This window comes from Spermophilus citellus (genome assembly GCF_964194105.1).
Source record: "Spermophilus citellus genome assembly, chromosome: 8".
Lineage (NCBI taxonomy): Eukaryota > Metazoa > Chordata > Mammalia > Rodentia > Sciuridae > Spermophilus > Spermophilus citellus.
In genome coordinates this window covers 100985845-101008748 of record NC_138189.1, presented here as the reverse complement: position 1 = coordinate 101008748, position 22904 = coordinate 100985845, and the positions used below count along the sequence as shown (strand labels likewise).

At 36.5% G+C, this 22904-nt stretch overlaps 1 protein-coding gene across 1 annotated transcript in view; it reads left to right on the top strand.

Moving 5' to 3' along the window:
• The window catches only part of ARHGEF38 (Rho guanine nucleotide exchange factor 38), a gene marked incomplete at its 3' end in the record, with an annotated part of 128937 nt that overhangs the window by 69413 nt on the left and 36620 nt on the right, over positions 1-22904 (top strand). The window contains exons 4-5 of the mRNA XM_081304786.1: positions 13786-13933; positions 19474-19491. Coding sequence (XP_081160912.1) covers positions 13786-13933; positions 19474-19491 — 166 coding nt within the window. The remainder of the gene's footprint in view (positions 1-13785; positions 13934-19473; positions 19492-22904) is intronic.

The window sequence follows — 22904 nt, the reverse complement described above, 5'->3', positions numbered from 1 at the left end:
GTACTGACCTACAGTTAGAGTTAGAGAATTAAAATTAATATGAAGAAATATGTCGTAAGAATGAAGTTTTGAAATTTTTTGTGAAAACATATATGTAAACATACAGGATCTGAAAGAGGGGAGAGTAAATTTGGGGTCCACTGAATATATATTTTGTAGTATGGGATGGATTGATAAACCTATATATGATTTACTTTGACATGCATTCAAATTTAACATTAAAAATTTTAAAAAAATAAATGTCAAAATAAAAAAAAAGATGTTAACATTGTGAAAGATGGGTGAGGGATATTTGAAAACTGTACTATTTTTGCAACTTTTCTATACATCTAAAATTAATTCACAATGTTAAAACATTATGATTTATGGGAAAAATCAGTCGAATATATTCATAATTTCAAATTTACTTATCACAAATTACAATCTTAAAAATACAGCAGATAGTTGGTCATGGTTGGTTCATGGAGGCTGAGGGAGGAGGATCACAAGTTTGAGAACAGTCTCAGCAACTTACAGAGGATCCAAGTAACTTAGCAAGACCCTCACTAAAAGTAAAAAGTACTTGGGATGTAGCTCAGTGGTAAAGCACCCCTTCGTTCAATTTCCAGTTAAAAAAAAAACAATTACAGCAAAAATTTATGGGGAAAAAACCCAGTAAGGCCATTTCAGTAAGTATCAGTTGAAGTTTTATTTTAATATTATCACTCTTTCTTTCTGAAATGGCCCTGTGACTTGCTTTGACCTGTAAAATGAAGCAAAATAATGTTTTATAACAATATATGACTTATGCTCAAGGTTCAAACTACCTTGCCATTCCAACTAGCACAACCAAGGTCTTGGAACTGGCAGTACCATCTTCCTCAGTCAAACAGCATTCCTCAGTTGGCCCACCAACAGACTACAAACATAAGGGTAAACCCATCAACACCACACAGAAACAATCCATCCCAGCTGAACCTTGTCCAACTGTAAACCCATGGAATTGTGAGCAACAGAGAGCTAATCTTTAAGTTTTATGGTGACTTTTTTACTGCAGTAATAACCAATTACAGATTACAGGTTTAAAAAGGAAAGAGTAATTCATTTCAATTCAACTGATGAGGAAAAACTTGATTGGGAATGTGGCCTTTGAGTGGGATTTCTAAATAAGAATAGGGTAAAGGCAGTAGAGTATGGGAAATTCCCTGAAGGACAGCATTAGTAGAACACACCTGAGGCACAATGCCAGGTGGATTCCATGATCAATGCATGGTAGTCCAGTTTAGAGCTCACTGGAAATTTCCATCATGAACTCTTTTACCAAAGTACTTACATCTCATAGGATAAACTAATTTTTGGTGAGATGTTTCCAAAATCATAGTATCGCAAAACATAAGCACAGGTGTTCCATTTCCTAATCCTTAGATGACACAAATAAGAGCTTGTGATTTGCAGCTCTAGTGCCAAGGGGGGAAATTTTCCTAATACCTAAATAAACCAGGGAGAAAACTTTACTCAGTAATAACCTTGGGGTTTGGATGACGTTCAAGTTTAAATACAGAAACATAAGCTTGCAGATCTGAGAGCTCCAAGGGAATTGTCTGGACTATGATGCCAAAACAGAAAGTGGATTTTTAAATGTTGGCTTAAACAGAGTGTCTAGATAGAAAATGGGTTTTAAATTTTTAGAGATGAGAGCTCTTGTTTCTGTTTTAAGTTGAACATCATTCTGTAGCAATTAATGAAAATAGAGAGGAAGGACAAAATGAAATGATATGATTGAATTTAATAAATGTGGACTTTAATATCAGGTTGAATTGGGACCTGGCTCATCCTATTGCTAGATGTGAGATCTAAGGCAAGGTATAAAACCTCACTTAATTTTAGTTTTCCATGTAGGAATTGAAGAAATTAATACCTACCCCATATAATTTTATGAAGATTAAATAAAATCAAGTATAAGGAATAATAGCCCAGTGTCTATTTTTAATAAATAATAAGTTATGTTACTAAAATGTTATTATCCTGAGAATACTAAATTTATCCATCTATTTACAAAGCTTGATTTTTAAATATAGGTTCCAATGAATAAAATACAAATTTTTCCAGAAGGCCTGATTGTGTTTTTCAAATAAATTAGATTTGCTGGGTGTGTGGGGTTTCTAGATAGTCCCAATATCTATGCATCTTGTTAATTCATACACCTAATATGATTGCACATTTTCTTTAGGAAAGGAGATTTAGCTTATCAAATGTCCTTTCCACATTTTGGAGAGTGAACAGTAACTGCAATATGTAAACTCCAAAGATGGCCCTCAATGAATCATGTGTGGTAGCATTCATACTGCAGTATAGTCTAGTCCCACGTTGACCCTGACACACTAACTAATCCAATTTAATGGAAATGCCACTGTGCTAGAAACTGGGCCTACACCTCAGGAAAGCATGACAATGTCTGTGCTTGTAATTTTGGGAACCTGCCATTTAACAAGGCTAGCTACCTTGCTGGAAATATAATATGAAGAGGCCACAAGGAAAGAAAGAAGACTGAGATTAGGTATTGTGAGAGAGTGGCCTTGTTATCCCAGCATCCCAGCTGAAGCCAAACTACCACTGCCTCTGCCAAGACACAAACTTGTGGAAATGCCAATTTGGACATCATAGTCCAGTTAAGCCCTTGAAGGACTACAGCCCCTGGGGACATAAAGTGGAGCATAAGAACCTCACAGCTGAACCCAGTCAACCCATGAAATTGTGAAAGAAAATCAGATTGGTTGTTTCCAGCTACTAAGCTTTGGAATAGCTTGTTACATAGCAATAGAGAAACAAAACAGAAATTTCTGTCCTCTTACTTGTGCTTATGTGTTGTAACATATCAAAAATTTTTTAAAACATTGTCATTAATACGTTTGATTCTACTTTCCTTGCTTACTTCATGTGCATTATGCTGAGAAGCAGACAGCAAGAAGCTTGTGATAAGGGAATTGTAATTTCTCATATGCTTTATCCTGAGGGTGAGTTTGTCATTGGAGAAAAGGACGATTTAGAGTTTTCCATTCTTTAAAGATGTGGTATATGATGTGCTGCTGTTCTACAGCAATACTTTGTTCTCCTAAAGCCATGTCTCTTGTAAAAAGTGGGAATCTGGGTTTTTAGCAGTGACTTTGTGAGAAGAGTATGTCATTGAAAATTCATGTTATAATGCCATGTGGGAAATGAACAACATAGCTCACTGGAATGAGTATTCCAGTAGCATACATGTGAGTGAGTGTGTGTGTGTGTGTGTGTGTGTGTGTGTGTGTGTGTGTGTATTTGACTGACTCAGGCAAACAGATAGGTTTGCCCTAGCTGATTCTGTCACCTGGGACAGGTTGGGTAGTCCCAGGACTGGATGTGAGGCCGATTTGGAGAGTGTCATAGATGCAGGGCTAAAAGGTCAGGGCATTTTTTCTCAAATGTTAGCAATATCGGGAAAGCTGTCATCTTTGGAGAAATAACAAGGGAAAAAGAAGTTGGGGGTTTCAAAGTCAAGAATACACAAATTCACACAGAAAAAGAAATATCAGTGTAAGTAGTTGCTAGGTTACATTGTGGGGGTTGTGCCTCCAGTCTCCTGAATGAGATCAGCATGAGTCCCAGGGTGGCTAGGACTTATCACTTGTAATAAAAATAAAACAAAAGTTGCTTAGTTTAAAAAAAATCCTATAACTCTATTCTCTGAGAGCAATGTTAATTCTAGGATGTTATGCTGATTGAACCATTTGTGGAAGTCAGTGGCTTAGCTTGCAGGGAGGAATACTAAAGAATTGCAGTAGATTTCAATGGACCTGTGAGAAGTCACATATTGCATATAATATACATGGATATAAAGCCCAGAGTGCTAGGACTCTGAGCATCCTATTAATATCCAAATACTTTTAAGTCTCTAAGAAGCTAAAAAGAGATATACGTGTGTAGGGAGCAAACCTTGATGTGCACAATGGCTCAGAAGGAATCTGGTCTTTGGAAAAAGACAGATTTGTGCTTTAATTATGGCTGTGTCACCACTAGCTCTGGGGTTCTAACAAGTCACTTGGATCAAAGAGGAGTACATTTGCCTGGTTGGAATAGAAAACTGACCAAAAGGACTCAACCAAAAAGGGACTTAGTTTTCTCACATAGCAAGAAATCCATAACACCACAGCCCAGGACTGGCATAGTTGCTATGGGCTCCTTACATCTTTTTCCTTCAAAATCCTCAGTATATGGCTTTGAATTCATGACATCAACATCCTACACCATTTCCCAGCACCACTTCCTGCAGGCAATGAGAAAAACCACCTTCGATTAAGCATTTTTTAATTTGGGGAAAATATAGCCCCTTCTCAATGACTTCTACCTATAATTCATTTCATTCACACACATTATTTCATTTCAAATGCCACCTTGTGAATGTAGTTGGCCACCTTTAGCTGTAAGAGATTTGAAAAAAGCTAGGTCAGTATTTATAACTGGGTGCACATTCTGTGAGTTTGAAAGAAGAGTTTGGAAGAATGGAGAAGCAATTAGCAATGGATTCACATTCATTTGTTCCATATTTTAAATGAAGTCAGCAAGACCTCCATGCAGAAGGACATAAGGATGCAAGGCACACCCCATCCAGAAAGTAAGCTCCACAGGGGTAATAATTCTTATTTGTGGTTGACTGCTATGTCACCAGCACCCAAAACATTGTCCTCCGTTAGTACTTAACTGGATAAATGAAATGCAGATATAAGAGTAAGTGTGGACTACACTGGCTGGCACACAGAGGGAACTCAGCAGATCGCTGTAGGTGCTGCTGTTACTGAATCTTTCTGTGATCTTTGCCAGTATCATTTTCAGGGGCTGCTACATATTACATAGCCATTAGCTGTAGCAGATATAAGAAGACTCAAAAAGAGGTATTTTCTAAGGTGAGATAAATGGATAATCATGGATTGTTCTAAGAATGGGGACTTCTTCAGTGTTATTAACCTTGAATATGGAAAAGTTATTTTATCTTTTCCTAATCCAGACAGCAAAAACTAACTTTCTCAGAGAGCCAATGTTATCTAAGTGTATTAGTTATAAAACTTCCCACCTAGAATTAAATTATCTGGGAAGTCAATATTAAGTTCAGGAAGAAAGCATGAGCTATCATCAAAATAATCAGCTATATTCTTTTGGTCTCCACATTTTTTGTTGGAGCATTATAGTAGTACACACTGATGGGATTTGTTGTTATATTGTCATACATGCACACAATATAACAATATATTTTGGCCAATATCCCTCCCCAATACTTTCCCTCTCCACCGCCACTTCCCACTTCCAGGATACCTTTCTTCTATTGATTTCCCTTTGATTTCATGAGATCCACCCCCTACCACAAAACACCTTTCTTTTTCCATCTCTTGTTTCCACATAAGAGAGAAAACATACGACCCTTGACCTTTGGAGTTTGACTTATTTTGTTTACCATGATGGTCTCAAGTTCCATCCATTTCCCTGAAAATGATATAATTTTATTTTTCTTTATGGCTGAATACAACTTCATTGTATATATACCACATTTTCTTTATGCATTTATGTATTGATGGATACCTAGGCTGGTTTCATAGTTTGGCTATTGTGAATTGTGCTATTATAACATGGGTATGCATCAATGACTTTAATTTTTTAGGATAAACATTGAGGGACAGTATAGCTAGGTCATATGGTGATTCCATGCCTAGTCTTTTGAGGAACCTCCATACTGATTCCATAGTGGTTGTACTAATTTACAATCCCACCAGCAGTATAAAAGTGTTTTTTTTCTCCACATTTTCTCCAACATTTATTATTATTTGTATTCTTAATGACTGCCATGCTGACTTGTGTGAGATAAAAATCTCAGTGTAGTTTTGATTTGCATTTTCCTAATTGCTAATGATGTTGAATATTTTTTTCATATATTTGTTGGGCATTTGTGTTTCTTTGAGAAGTATCTGTTTAGTTCATTTGCCCATTTATTAATTGGGTTATTTCATTTTTTTAGTATAACATTTTTTGAGTTCTTTATATATTCTAGATATATATTCTCTGTCAAAAGAGTAGCTAGCAAAAATTTTCTCCCATTCTGTTGGTTCTCTCTTCACATTCCTAATTGTTTCCTAAACATTCTTAAAAGTTAGTACTGGACTAATACTTAAAGTGCATCTATTCCATAGTTGAAACAAAAATAAGAGCTTGAATTGCCACAAATTATATCACTAACTCTGAAAATAGTTGGAAAGGAACCCAAGGAGCTGGGTGCAGTGGCACATACCTATAATTGCAGAAGCTCTGGAAGCTGAGGCAAGAGGATTGCAAGTTCAAGGCCAGCCTTAGTAGCTTAGTGAGACCCTCAGCAACTTAGCAAGAACCTGTCTCAAAGTAAAAAAATAAAATAAAAAATAAAAAAGGACTAAGGATGTAGCTCAGTGGTAAAATACCCCTGGGTTCAATTCCTCGTACCAAAAGAAAAAAAAATGGAGACTATAGATTTTTCCAAATACAGGCCAGAGCTCTTTCCACCCCATTAACTGTTTATCTCCATTGCTCTCTATGTTCCCCAGTTTGACCCAGCTGCTAGACCACCTCCTATGTCCACATGGCCTAGGAGAATGCCACCTCAGCTGCAAAAAGGGCCCTTCATCTATGGCCTGGACACAGCAGTGGTCGTGGACAGTACCCGATACCCCACCCTAGTTCCCTTGCTCCTGTTCATTTCTTTATGGTCTAGCTCTTCTCATTGGTCCCACTTCCTCTCCTCTTTTCCTCTTAAAACCACTGCTCTGAGAATACAGGTAGCCCCTCCCCAGGGACCTCAGAATTGTCAAATCTGAAAAACTTTCAGCAAGCTATTCTTGATATTGGAAAAGAAATATTATGAGTCTCAGGAAATGTGTGACCTGAAGCCATAGCCACAGGCACGAGAATGCTGAAGTCTTGTTTTATCTTAAGAATTAACAGAACATTTCCAGTTTACTATGAAAATAATGTTTTTTTTTTCCCTTCAAATATCTTAATATAATTGTTACTCAAGGGATATACTTGTTTTAAGCTGATGGCCGCCCATCCCAGCGGCCACCTGCATTGGGTTAGAATTCTATAACCCCAACCAGGGTCTCTTGGGTCTCCTCAGCAATCATCTTTATCCAGAGGCTAAATGAAACGAAAGGCACAGGACTGTGGCTTCCTTAAGCAGCATTTACTTTTCCAATTTCCTCTCGCTTCCTCTCCTCACTTTATCTTTTCCTGGAGAACAGACTCTGGCTCGGAAAGACAATGAGAAAGCAATATCAATGTCCTGGCATTGGACGGGCTTATCTACTGCTTCACTTAGTCCCAGCATCTGGGATCCCTTCCAGGAAGGATAAGGAGACCGTGGGGAGCTCCTTGGAACCGTGGGCACCAGCTGCCACTAAAGCTCTTTGATTTGGTGATGACATGCCCAAGCTCTTTCATTCCGTTGTGTGTGTCACCCAGGGAAATGACAGCCAAAGGCCTGTCACGGAGATCTCCAAGTGAGCCTCATCTATCCTCTGTCCTGAGAGCCATCCCATCCCTCTCTCTGTGTTCTTAATACTCTCTATTGACAAATAAGTTTTACTTAGAATCACAGATAACTTTCTTTTGGGATATATCTTGGAGCTATGATTTTTAACTCAAATTCTTTTTAACATCATCTTGGTTGGTTTTTAGAATTTTTTTTTCTATTTCATTGTTAATACAAATAACTTTCTGTTTGAAACTCTCTATAAGTAGCAGTTTATGTCATATTTTTACAGAATTCTTGAATTAAATTTTATGACTAATAAAGATGGAGCTTTTGACTAGTCAGAATTTGTCCCCAAAATATTTTCTTACTGAAGAAGAAAAAAACAGCATGTTGGATAGAAAGAATTAAATTCAGCTGGGACAAACATAAAAACTGAAGCAAATCATCACTAGCATAACAAAACATGTTTATCTCTCTATTTCGAACCCCTGAAGATGGGTGATCTGGAGCTGTATGGCAGCTCTGCTCATCAAGGTCCTCTGGGAGCTAAGCTCCTTCCTACTCACAGCTCCACTCACCAAGGGAGTGGCCCTCATCTTCAAGGACAAGGTAGTCTCCAAGTTCCAACAGCAGATGCAGGCAAGAAAGAAGAAGGGGTCAAGGGTGAACTTGCTGACCCCTAAAACAAGTTCCTGGATATTGTCACAGGACACTTTCATTTATGTCCCATTGGTGGGCCTTAGTTATTACATAGTCACATCAATTGCAAGGTAGGCTGGGGAAGCTAGTTTTTATTTGGGGCCAAGCAAAAATCCTATTGTTTTAGAAGAAACAGTACTGCTAGGGGAGACTAACATGATCCGTCATCCACAAACTTAATCTCTGCTGTATTTCTCACTATGTTGTACAGTTTTGTGTTACTTAACAATGGGGATACATTCTGAGAAATGTCCCTGGAGGTGATTTTGTTATTGTGTGAACATTGGAGAGTGAGCTTGCAGAATCCAAGACATCACAGGGCCACATATTCTTAAGAAACCATTGACAGATATTCAGTTCTTAAAAAAATAATTTAAAAAATAAACTTCGACTAAGCTACAGTAAAAAAAAAAAAAAGAGATGCAATTCTTGTTGATTGACATGTCATTGTGGAACAGATGACTGTGAGTGGCTTTGCTGACACTAGTGCTGGTTTTCCCTTCTTCTTTGTGGCTGTGCTTTCTCAGGCTTCCCTGAAGACTCTTCTTTTTTCCAGACTTCACATTCATTACATTCACCAGCATTGGATCCTCAGACCCTCTTCCTTTCTCCCTCTATGGACTTTTTTGCACCACATCCAATTTGTGATTTCTATTACCTGAGATTTATAGAGCATATATATCCGTATAGACCATATATCCAATTCCACATAGGACTTTCCCACTTGAATATACAACAAGCAACTCAAGCTTAGTACTTCTAAAATTAAACTCATCATCTTTCCACCAGACTCCTCTCTTCTTGTCATATCACCTTTGTCTACCCATGTAGTCCTTGAAGCTAGAAGCCTGGGACATGTTTTGAGTTATCCTTCTCATCTATCAATGTCCATTTTCTCCCTCTCTTTTTTTCCAGCCTCCCTAATTTTGCTCTAATTGTTATAATTAATGTCTTTTAAGTATTTGCATGTGCCAGCTACTGATTTAAATACATTACATATTTTAACTCCTTTAATCTTTAAGTAACCCTACTATTATTGTTGCTCCCACTTATGGATAAGGAAATTAAGGAACACAGAAGCAAAATAACTTTCCCAAATATCATACTGACAGGCAGAGGAGGAGACTCAGGCCCGGGAACCAAGATTCTGGGATCCCACAGTTAAAAGAAGATGCAAGGCTCTGTAGGAATATTGGTCATCCTTTATCTGGTGTGGCAATAGCCCCTAACCAGTCCCTAAGCCATTTACATAGGCCCTTTTTATATGCAGGTCAAACAAAGAAGGCACACTGCCAACAGGTTACATAAGAAAATGTTATGACCTTGAGTACGTATATTAAATCAAAGTGTTAATGACCTTGACTACACACTAACCCTAACAACTGATTCAGGACCTTGACTACATACTGAAAGCTTCAGTGAGGGAGCCTAAGCCATTTTTTGCCTGCCTCAACATGCACATTAAATAAATAATAAAACCAGGATTTGAACCAAGGCAATGACTCTAGAGCTGTTTTTGTTTGTTTGTTTGCTCATATTTGTTGCTGTGGTTGTGGTGGTGGTGGTGGTGGGTTTTGGCAGTGCTGGGGATCAAATCCAGGACCTCACACATATTGAGCACATGCTCTTCCACTGAGATACACCCCCAATCTAGAGCACTCAACTGCTCTAACTTCCGATTTTCATTGTCACTGTTTATTTTATTATTATGGAAAGCTTCTTGATTAGTTTTTCTTCTCTAGTCTCACTGACTCCTCTTCCAAATTTCATTTCTCTCGTGATATTACACCATAGAAATCTTTCTAAGATGCTATCTAATCATGTTAGCCTGCTGCCTAAAATCAGTGCTTCTCTGTCACCTTCAGGCTCAAGTTGCAACTCTTTAATGCTACACATGCTACTTCAGGATCTGCCACCTCTACAGCCTCTTCTGAAACTCTTCACAGACATGGAGCCACCCAGCCATACCAGAGCACTCAAAGTTTCTGAACACACTTTCCCCCTCCTTCCACTCCTTGTTTTTGCACTCACTCATAACTCCTACCAAGGTCAGGTTGTTAGGAGAATAGCTCCACGATTCCCAAGGGTTGAATGGGTGCCCCTTGGGTTTTCCGGCTCTATTATTGTCCTTTTCACACAGCATGGTAAAGGTAAATGTAGTCTTCTCTCTCTTTTACTGGCCTGAATAACTTTCTTGAAGGAAGTGTGGGTTCTTTGTGTCTGGAGTACCACCATTGTGCTTGGTGCAAAATCATAACCCAGTAAATCATCAAATAAAGATGAACTAAAGAGTGTGACTGCTTCTTTTTCATTCATTATGCTTTCCTAAACAAAGCCTAAAACAAGGAGATCCCTTGAACATGCAGGGGAAATGTATCTTGGAATGGTTCACAATAATACAGAGGCCACATTGTCTGATATGGTACTTCTTAGAGACGGACAGGAGGGTCCGAAGGAAAAAAGGTGGTTCAAGAAAAAAAAAAAACAAACATGCATATATTTACCTCAAGAAAGGGGGCAACTTACAACTTAGGAATAGTTATATTGGGATATAGAATATGTTCAATATTTTTGGTGGTTGTTTTTAAAGGCCATAACTAAGGAATTGTAAAAGGGTGCCTTTGCATGGGGTTGCTTTCTGGGAAAGTTGATGCAAAAATTCTTGAGTTGCAAAATTTTTAAAAAGCAGAACACAGCAGTTGCTTGTATTTTATAGGATTCAGGTGCCTTTGTGACAGGCAGTCAGAAGTGAAATTACCTTCACTGTTCTTGGTTCAGTCTGTTCTCTGCTCCTAATCATCCCTTCAAACCCACACACATTAGACAGAGCAGTTGTCCTTCACCACTAAAGAAAGGCAGCTGAGACTTATGTTACCGTGGAAACAGAATCACTTTTTGCTGCAAGACACCTCGCTTCATCGGCACTATTATGAAGCAGAATACATTGGTAGGGCTGGGAGGAGAATCAAATATTCTGCCTGTCAGTGTTGTACTCGGCCTTTGGGCGAATAAATGACTTTCAATTAGAGCATTTAAATATCTTTCAACTTTGATAATTATTATTAGAGCCCCAACAGAATTTTACTTGGAAAAGAGTAAAGAAATGGATTCTGTTGTTAAGGGGAGAGTTAGAAATTCTTTTAAACTGGAACACATCTGTTAAAGAACATACGAGGGAGTTGGCAATTAAAGGTGTAATTGTAAAATGAGTGACTTTGTCTTTGTTTTCTGGCTTTCTGATTTGATCAAAGCATGGGTTTCTGAGTCTGTCTCTCTCTCTCTCTCTCTCTCTCTCTCTCTCTCTCTCTCTCTCTCTCCACACACACACACACACACACACACACACACACACACACAGTTACCTTGTCTGTAGTAAATATAACATATTTGCAGCTTCATCTTGTCTTAGAATGTGTGTCCTGGGATCGATCCTTTGCTCTTGACTGGCCACAGAGCCTCCCTCCCAGTCTGTCACTCATTCCTATGTGGGGCCTGAATTTCTTCCCCAGCCAATATCTCCACTCTCATCTCTTCATCTTGTGCCCAACCCTACATTCATTAGCTGTCCTATTTTATTTTTATCTTTTTGTTAACTGCTTTATTTCTTATTGCTTGTGTTGCTGTCTTTTAAAGGCAAATCTATAAGACCTACACTGGTAGAAGAATCAACTCAGTAAAATCCCACAATCAAAACAAGAATCCCTCACCCCTTGAGCTCCCAAGATGCTTGCAGTCATTGAATTGTCTTTACAAGCCACACAAAGCATAATGAAAACAGACACTCAGGATCTTCTCTCTCTCTCTCTCTCTCTCTCTCTCTCTCTCTCTCTCTCTCACACACACACACACACATACAATACACACACATACACAATGAGAGTTGAAATATAATCACACACATAAAAATCCCATATAATTAAAAGTAAAAAAAAACTTTAATTAGATAGATACAAATTAGAAAGGAATGTGATACTTTAAGGTACTAGTGTTTTAATTCTGGAGATAGTAAGCAGCCTTAAGAGACAAGTGGCGATTATTGAGTAACTAGTCCGTGGCAGCCATATTTCACATGCATCATCCCATTTATTTCTCAAATTAATATCAACAGTGCTATAAATACTTTTATTTCCATCCTACAAACATTATAAAGGAACAGAGGTTTAAACATTTTTAAAAAGTTATCCCCAAAGTCACCACAGGCACCCTGAATTCTGAATCTAAATATGTCACTGTTTCCAACTGCATCACTCATACAATGTCCAGCAAAGTTCTGACAGATGAGAAGCTAAGACCAAAGGAAAAATTAAAACAATGACCTATAATCCTGGCTAACAGGACCTTTGGAAAATAATGCATCTGTTACTAACTCAGATTTGTTCATCCTTAATTAATATGAATAAATAACCTCTTCTTTCTTTGTGCATATAGGGAATGAAGCAGTTAATTTGTGCAAAACATTTTTTAGATACTAAAGAAACTTCTATTTCTCTAGGAAGAATGACTTTTTTCTGTTACTGTAATAGGCCCAGATAAATAGGTCCACATCACTGTCAATCAACTCAGCCTCCAAATCATCATCAATCTCAAATATGCAATGTTTTTGAGAGCAGATCCTGTCGCATATTTCTTTTGTATTTCCCAAATCATCTCACACAGTGCTGGTTGGGTAGTGGATGCATACCACTCATCTTAAAGTGATGGAGTGGGTAATTAAATCAAACTATTGTCCAATATCTACTTGAAGTACCATTTATAGAGCCAATTTTATGGTAATATAAAAGAGAATTCATTAAATATCTGGACACAATTAGCCCAAGTTGCTTCATGAAGATACATTATAACCTTGGCTCATAGTATAATTCAATTGATTTTTAAAAGGAATAATAACCTATTTTTATTATCACATATAAGGAAATGTTTTATTTCTCTTGCTTGCCTTTCAGAGAAACTCAGGAAATGTTAGTGTAATACATTTTGAAAAATCACTTACCTACTAGCTGAAATTTCACCTCTTATACCACTAGTAAATGTACAAAACTACTTCATTTTAAGCATTTATCCTATACGAACTATACTCTGAACTTTAAATGCACTGCATCCCTCAATATTTATAACAACTATAAAATTGAATCTATTATGGCTACCATTTTATATATGAAGAAATTCATTAAGAGAGTTTACATATTCAGAGAGTCACAAAATCTGTAGCACAACCTGATTCAAACTTATACAGAATAACTCTAAATTGATCTGTTCTTAACTCCATGCTATTAACCATGATGCTACATGCCTACCTGCTGTGTAGTCACCTTTTAGAAAATGAGATTTCTTTTGCTATCTATCTCTGTAAAATTCTTCATCCTTCTCTTTATAAGAGGAAGGAAGTTAAAAAAAGGAAGAAGGAGGGAAGGAAAGAAGGAAGGGAGAGAAAAATATCACTCAATGTCTAAGACCCCATTCATCTTTAAGTGATGGAGTGGGACCCATCAACTTTTTTACACTAGTCAACATTTTTGAATAATAGACTATGAAGTGCCATTTTGGTCTGACTTGATGCCATTTTGTTTTTGCTTTGCGTTTATCAGGAGAGGTATTCTTGCAGATTAAGGAGCCGCTGGAAGATATATATAAAATCTACTGCTATCACCATGATGAAGCGCATAGTGTGCTGGAGTCCTATGAAAAGGAGGAAGAGCTGAAGCAACATTTGAGCCACTGTATCCAGTCGTTAAAGTAAGCCCTTTTCAAATGGTGATTCCCATCTTCTCTTCATTGCCTAGTAGGGGACATTTTTAAATGGATGTAGATAAAAAGATCTCACATAAATTCTGTGTTTTAGGAGGCTTGCTGGGCACTCTGCTTTGTATTTCCTTTATGAAAAGCTGACATGCTAGAAGCCTGGATTGACTTTTTTTCTCCCTCTGAGAGACTGACTAAAAATAACATGGGAAAAGATTCAGGGCTCTGTAGAGATAGAAAAATGCAATATCAAAAAATAAAATATGGAAGAAAAGCCCTTTCTTAAAGCTATTGCAATGTGTCTGCTCCTTCAGAGTTCAAGGAATATGTGAGACAACATGTAGCCCCATGACCCCTGCAGCACATGGGTTCTTAAGGTTAGTGGAATGCCCTAGACTCCCTGAATGGCCCTCCTCCTTCTCCCAATTCATTTTTGGGAAAGCATGGAGATTGTGAAGATAAGTCACACTGTCCTAAAATTAGTTTCAGGACACTTAGTCAAGCCTTCCTTCCTCATCATTAAAATGTTGTTGGGGGTCCTAATAATATTTTTTTTCTAGAAGAAACAATCTGAAAAAATATAAGCAAGTGGGGCTAGAGTTGTAGCTCAGTGGTAGAGTACTTGCCTTGCAAGTGTGAGGCATTGAGTTCAATCCTAGCACCATATAAAAACAAATAAAATCATTGAGTCCATACACAACTAAAAAATAATTTTAAAAAATAAGCAAGTATGAATAAGTATTTTTTAAAGTCTTAACTATTTCACCATCAATTAATAAGTACCGTTTACATTTTCTTCTGATTTTTATATGCATAAATATGAGCCTATATTTGGGTTGATCCTTTCAGAAGAAATTGGCAACTGTCTATTCATAGTTTCCTACCATATGAAGCTTAAGACTGAAATTATTCTCTTGGTCCACAATCTTACCCAGAATTCTCTTGTGATTTTTCATTTTTAAGGATTACCCACTGTTGGATGACCATGATTTGGCTAGGGATTAACCAACCAGAGAGAGCTGATTAAAAACCAGTGTATACCAATCTGACTCCAGCACACTTCCCTTGCTATTCTGTTGTGTGGGGTGGGAAGAGGAGGAGGGGTCCTAATCTACTACAGAAAGTTTGTAGCAGCATTACAGTGAAATGAGACTGTTGTAGAGGAAGTCTTTCCAAGATAGGAACAGATCTGAAAATGGGTTTAACTAGAGCCCAGTGAATTTAAATAATAAACAAACAAACAAATAAATAAATGCAATCTCAATTTTATTGCCCTCTACTGGCCAGTTAATAAATTACCATTCTTTAGTCTCTGCCCATCTATCTTTCCTCATCCCCCACCCCCAGACCGTGAAAAAGAATATATTCAAGTCACTAAATTGTGAAAATTTATTTGGTGCTTATGCTGTGGCAAGGATAGGTCTGGTTGTCAAAAAACAAAAATAAATAAGACTTTATGTTCTATCCACAAGAAACTCAATGTGACCAGACAATTCTTAAATAAAATGTTGTAATTAATTCTATTTTCACTTTAGTTCAGTATTAGTATATCAATCCATAAAAGCATTAAAGTTTGAAGTTGCATTCATTTTAATAAATTTACATATAAAGATCAAAGTCTTCTAAAGTTATAGGTGCTTTTTCCTCAGGAAAAATAATGATGTTCTGGATATGAATGAACCCCTTCTTTAGCTTAAACAAATGGAAAGATCTGATCCAATAAATGTCTATCTTGAACCATTTTCCTTCTTCTGTTTCTAGAATTAGAAGAGAGAAATCTCTTAGCAAATGAAAAGCCAGCTCCTTGTACCATCATGGTAAATCCAATTCTGGAGATGGAGGTTCTCATCTGGAGATATGGTTAATCTACGTTAGCCATGTTACTTCTGATTGCTCACAGGAAGTAGAGCTGTTTTTAGGAGGATGAATAATAATTTATTGTTCATTAAATGATTGACTTCTAAGAGAAAGCAATAATCCCTGCCCAGGTATCCACAAGGTCATATAGCAGTTCAGTGTCATGCCCCTAAAAAGCAGTTCAAGGCAGAGGTAATTTTGAAAACTCCTATGCCAATGATTGAAAATAGCTTCCAGACCCAATGACTTATTTGGTCTTTTTCTGAAATCTTTGAGTTATTGTCGATTTCTATCTTCATGCCCTAAATTTTGTGTATTCAGAACCATTCTGGTTTGAAGGAATAATTTCAGTCCCTGGAAGGTGTCAAGGTTTAGAAAGCAAAAAATCCAAAGGAAGCAATATTGGCAAAACTATTACTTAAAGGAAATAAAATCAAAATAAAATAGTTTAAGTTAGAGCTATTTTCCAAAAAGTTGCCTTTTCATGAAAATAAAGTTAATGATGAATTGTGCTGGTCTGCCTGAAGGCTAAGAGCAGTAGAATTATTGATATTACTGTAATACTGACCTCAATTGAGCTAAGCCTTAAATTCTAAGAAACAGGTTTTCAAACAGGTTTATAGGCCAAAGAGAGTCTGGAACACCCTGAGGGCTTGGTTTCCCTTGCCAAGTAATCAGTCAAAGCTATTACTGTCACTCTGTCTTTTCCTAGTGGCTAAATAACAGAACCCAAGTGCATTTGCCATTTCTAATGAATATTAGGTGCAGCCTCTATTTCCTACCATGAAAAGGAATATTTGGAACAACTTGGTTTGAAGCAATATCCACGAGAGAGATAGCTTCAAGCTTCAGAAGCTAAAGTGGATTTTAAAGCATCTTAGGTTGCACTTTAACCAAAATTAAAATGTGTTTATTGAAGGCCTAATAAATATTTATTAAGAACACTAGATAATGTTGAAAATATTTTATTTTTAAACGCATAAGCATAGTTCTTGCCTCCCAGGAACACAAACTCTAGTTGGGGAGATAAACAAAACCTCTGGGAAGTTTAATAACAACCCAAGAGTTACTTTAAGTAACGTACCAGAAGCTCTCACAGGGGGTACAGTTCGTGACTAATTTCCAAAAGGATGGCAGAGATATTGCCTGCTTCTGTAATAGATTCAAGCTCATAATCTTTGGTTATTCTTTGAAGTCCATTGTCATTCAAAAGGGAAAATAATATTAGTATCCAGAAAATAATTTTGAATCTTTTTGAAATGTGAGGGTAGCATTTCTTGTGTCTGAGTTCCCCTGCACTAGATTCACTGGGAATCTATTTTAAAGGTGCAGTTTCCTATGCTTCCCCCATCCCAGCCCAAACAAATAGGATTGCTGGTGGCCCATCCAAGATCTGTATCTTTAATGAGCACCCTCAGGTAGTTTTTGGCACACAAGCAAGAGCTACTTTAAAGAGATAAATCAGGCCCACAGTGCTCACTGGCTGCTTTTCCTGAAGCAGATGAGTGTGTTTTTCATCTTTATAGATGCAATCTAAGCAAAATCTTTGGAATTTGGAGACCTTTAGAAAGACTTTAAAACTATTCAGAAGTACAGTGCACATCTGTATCTGCAGTGTACAAATCAGAAATTTGCAAGTTTTTATTTACTCAGAGTATTCACAGAGTGGCATTAATGATCCCTAAGATTGTGTGCAACACTGGGTTAATACAGGCTCGAAAGGTCTGGAAGTTGTTTGCCAAAGATCTGATTGCTTAGACTCTTTGAGGTTATTTAAGGTTTTTGATTTGTATGAGGAAAGTGAAAATAGATTAACTATAAATGCAAGCAGAGCTATAATTAGAATAGCCTGTCTGCTGCCGCCTTTTTCTGTTTTTCCAGATATAAACACTATTAATACTCCTTTTGCATTTGAGAGACCCCACAGATCTGTTTATTTTGTAATAGAAAAAGAAATAAATGACAAACTTTTAGTATCTGGATACTTTGCTTGTGTTACTCCTGTAGCTTCTCCATTCAGAGAAGGTAAAAGCTCATGTGATACAAAATCTAAAGGAATGCATTTCAATATATTCACCACATTGTATGCTTTTGGAATGTTCCAAGTAAAAAAATAAATAAAAGCACGTTTGGAAATTCTTTCAGTTTCTTGTTATATGGCATCAAGTTTGAAACAAGACTATAATCCTTAAGGAATTTTCACATAAAAACTTTCTTGAGTCAAGTTGCACCAAGCCTATGAGGGAGCAGGTACAGGGATAGGGATATTAAATTACTTTGTCCCATCAAAGGATAATTGGACATTATTTAAGTTCTTCCATCCTGAATTGTCCTTGGCTGGGATTAACTTTCGCAGATTTTTACCTCAAGTAAGATAGTTTAAAATAATGAGTAATTAAAAAGGAGATGTTATAATGTCGTGGCCCTGCCCTATAGACTGTGGGTTCCCCTACTGGGAAAATTTATCAGGATCCTTTTTATCAATTGTTATACTACATTAAAAATAATTTTTAATTTGTGTTAAAATATTTAGGTTAATTGGTTGAAATAGATGAAGATATTGAAAACCAGAGGCTATGTTGGTCAATGTATGAACATAGGTTATTATATAATTTCTCGATAGCCAGATGTGGTTTTCAGGGAAAAAAATCCTGTCTATTTTGCTAACTAATTAATTTGACAAATCTTTTGAGCTCTTACCAAATGCCAGTCACTTTTTAGGATTGGGGTCACAGCAGTGAACAAATCAAGCATAAATTCATGTATAGGGTTGAGGGAGGGAATAGATAATAAATAAGAGAGTAACATAGTATATGAAAAAGTAACAACTATTGGGAAGAAAAAAGAAAGCCAGGAATGATGATAAGGAGCACAGTGTGAGGTAGGATGCACTTTCTTAAAGGTTGGTGAAGAAAAGCTTCATGGAGAAGGGACAGTTGAGCAAAAACCTGAAAGAGATAAAGGAGTAAGTGAAAGTTGCTCCCCAGAGCAAGAGCAACCCAGGCAGAAGGGACAAGGTGCACAGACCTGGAGTCACACGCCTGGCAGGCTTTAGAAGAATCAAGGAGCCGGTGTGGCTGTCAGAGACTGGGGGAAGAGGTGAATACTAGACAAGGGTAGAGAGGAGATGGAAGGAGAGGCAGACCATGTATTGCTTTTCCATTGGAGGACTTCAGTTTTTCTTGAGCAAAATGGAAACCACAGAATCTAAATTAGTGAAGGCTTTTTGAGAATTATTCATTAAATAAGCAAATTATTCAGAATCTGCATAAAACTAGATATGGAGAGATAGTAAAGATGACTTGATAGTGATTTAGAAGTCAGTTACACATTTCCTTAGTAATCTTGCAGTCTTGGATTCTCCCATCACTTTACTAGATCACATTTTCATAATGTAAACAAAAATTTACATTTAAATCCATTTTTGAATTATCAAAATTTACTGTGTCTGAATCAACAGTTTTAAATTTTAAACAAAGTGTAAAGCATATGGTAAATATAATAAGATAAAACTTTAGGGACCTAATTACCAAACAAGGGGATTAATTTCATAGGTCATTCATGAAAATTACTTAGTACTTTATTTTACATAATAAAATTTTAAAGGTTTTGTAATGTTTGACTTATACCTCAAATGTATGGATTTACATGAATCTACTTTTCTCTCTTTCTTACAGGAAAATATATGTGCAAGAGTAAGTACTATTTTTTTAATCAACACTTTGTAATTATACATATTTATGGTGTATAGTTTGATGTTTTGATACATGTATAGATTGTGTATACACGTATACAGGGCAGTTAGAGGCAATGGTTATGCTAAGAACATTTTTTAAAGTAACAGAAATCAAATATAAAAGTCATGGGGAAAAGCTATTGAATATTCCTATCCAAATCAAAATTTTTAGTTTTTACAATGAAGCGTATTATTAAATTTATTACTTTTAATAGATAAGTCAAGATTGCAAAGTCATTTACCTAAACATTTTTGGTGCATCTAATTTAAATTTTACATTATTTCCAATTTACTTATCTGAGATTATCTTGCATGTTAAATTATTACATATATTTTACTAACCTTTTTAGAAGAATTCTTGTATGTAATTTAAATAAGTTTGCTGGTGCCAGGAACTCTTGGGCAATACTAATCATACATATATTTAAGAGTATTGTTGGGTCCAGAAACAATTCTTCCTAAGAACATTGGTCTTAAAAAATCTCAGATTTGGGGCTGGGTTTGTGGTTTAGTGGAGGAGCGCTTGCCTTGCACATGTGAAGCACTGGGTTTTATCCTCAGCACCACATAAAAGCAAATAAATAAAGGTATTATGTCCATCTGCAACTAAAAATATTTTTAAAAATATCACATTAATGCCATAATATTTTTGAAGGTTTCAAAGATTAATACACATGAAAAACTTCCTTATGCATTATAGTAAAATACTGAGTTTCTTTTATTTTGGACTCTTGTATGATTTAGAGAGAAAAAAGCCTATACTCATATGGCATAGGCATGAAATGTTACAATGAAATAATTGGCTAATAGGATAATATAGAAGTCATTTTATAAAAACTACCTAACTCTGGAAGATGTCTACTTTTCTAGAAAAAATATATGTCTCTAACCTGTTAATGACTGAAACAATGATAGTGATATAAATTTCCATTCAAATTTACCAGGACTTTAAAAAGCACATGTTGTGTCACCATAGTCGTGGACTCTCTGAGAGTCTTCATCTGGTTTGCTTGTCAGTGTAAGAGTGTGTGTGTGTGGGGGGGAGGGGGGTGTTTAAAAGAGACAGAATTTTAAACTTCTAAGTGTTACATTAAATACAAAATTTACAAAATGGAAATTATATCAATTTAAGACATAAATATCTGTCATTCAAAGTAGGGTGCAAAGCAACCCTGAAGGAAGTCAGAATTACAGAAATGAGTGGAGGAATCAGGCCCTTAGGCCAAGCTGTTGGTCTGTCTCACCCAAGTGAGGAAGCTGATCTTTTCAGGTGTCAAACAGGCACCCATTTATTAGTCTTTTTATATGTTTTAGGATAATTCAATATTTGTTTTATGTTTTCAATTCTTAGGTTATTTGAATTTGCATATGGGCAAGATTTTTGGTTCTTTCACACATCAGAAGGCTCCAGGGCTTCCCTTAATGATAAATGATGGGGGTTAGGGCAGGGCAGCTGCCTCATTATAAAGCCTGTGTCCTTGTCATTGTGCCAAAGACTAGAGCTTCAACATAGCTGGATATTAGAGAAAATTTCATGTGCCCAAAATTCGTTTAAGGTTTCTTTTCCTACAATTTAGATCTTTATAACCAAAAGAAAAGATAGAGAGGAGAGACAGAAAGGGATATTCGAAGCAGGAAAAGGAAAATATCCTTCCTGGTGCCGTTAGCATGCCCAGGCTCCCTCAGACAGAATACTTAAAACAGTGCATTGTATTGAAACCCTTGCTTAAAAAACTGCCAAGTTTTCGCAGCAATCCTGCTGTGTAGGAGTTAGTCCAGTTGGTTATGCCCCCTCTAGCCTATTCTATACATCTTTAGAGAAGAGCAATCCCAGCATGTGGCTGGCTGGAAATCAAAGTCAAGTTCGCCTCAAGTTATTTCCTCCTGTTCTCCTCACTAGGGTCATGAAGTACACATGCTGCTACAGGAAAGGGTAAAAGGCAATGTCAAGTGCTGTGGGCTCCTTCGTGGCAAAGGCCAGGCATGCTGCAGTCGAGAGTTCACTGGAAAGATGTGGGCTTTTTAATGGCATTCAAGAAACACCTTACACATGCCAAGAGAAAACTGTCTGTTTTTTCCTACAATCTTCATTTCAAAAAAATAATTATGTTTCTAAACTGTTTACTTTGAATTATAATCTTACATAAACATCAAAGACATCATTAAACTGACAAAAATTGTAGAATCCTCTATAAAGAAAGCATCTGATCCAGGTCCCACATTCTAAAACAAGAAAGAAAATTGAGATACAGTGCTTTGTTATTTCCATGTTTTTGCTCTTTTCTATTTGTTTCTTGTCTGCCCCTTGCTATATAGGTTCCCATCTTTGGCTCTCACAGTTCCTACCAATCTCAAAATGATATAGGTTATTTTCTCTTTTTATTTTTAAAATTATTGGAGCGATATTGTAAAATAAATAAAATACAAGTGAGTACAGTGAAGATAATGGGTAGTCATGTTCCAGAGATGATCACTGTAACACTGCAATGTCTATCACTTCACTACAGCTTTTTCTTTACACACACACACACACACACACACACACATACACATAGTAAAATAAGACCATTTTTTTATTTCCTGTATATCAGCCTGCTGCTTTATCCATAAATTCATCATGGGCATCTTTCCATGTCAGTAAATACAAATTAATATTTATATAACTGTATAATATTCTCTGGTATATATTATATGCACTAATATATTCAAATATACACTAAATTATGATGTGTGTGTATTATATATATATATGATATAAATGTGGTATACCATAATTTAGTTTACCAAACTTTTACTGATGGTTGAATTATTTGTGTTATGAACATTGATGTTATATGTTCATTCTTATGCATGATGTTTTTACAATAGTATGATTTTCTTTTTAATAGTGCATTTTGTTTGGTTTGGTTTGGTTTGGTTTGGTTTGGTACTGGAGATGGAACACAGGAGTGTTGAACACCCACCTACATCCCCAGTCCTTTTTAGTTGTTATTTTGAGACAGGATCTTGCTAAATTGCTGTAGCTGTCATTGACCTTTTGATCCTCTTGCCCCAGCCTTCCAAGTCACTGGGATTGCGAGCGTGTGCCACTTTGCCTGGTTTAGGATGCATTTTTGAAAGTGGAATTGCTAGATCAAAGGACTTCTGATGCTTGTCAGAAAATTTCAAAAAGTTATTTATGAGCTAATTTATATTCCCATTATTCATATGAGTCATCCATTTATCCACTACTGGCCAACACTAGATATAATTCATATTTGTATCTTTATCCTATGACAATGTAACAGGCTAAAAATGGTAATCTGTTGTTTTAATTTGCATTACTAACAATCTTGAACATTTTCATGTGTATTTAGCCATTTGTGTTTCATT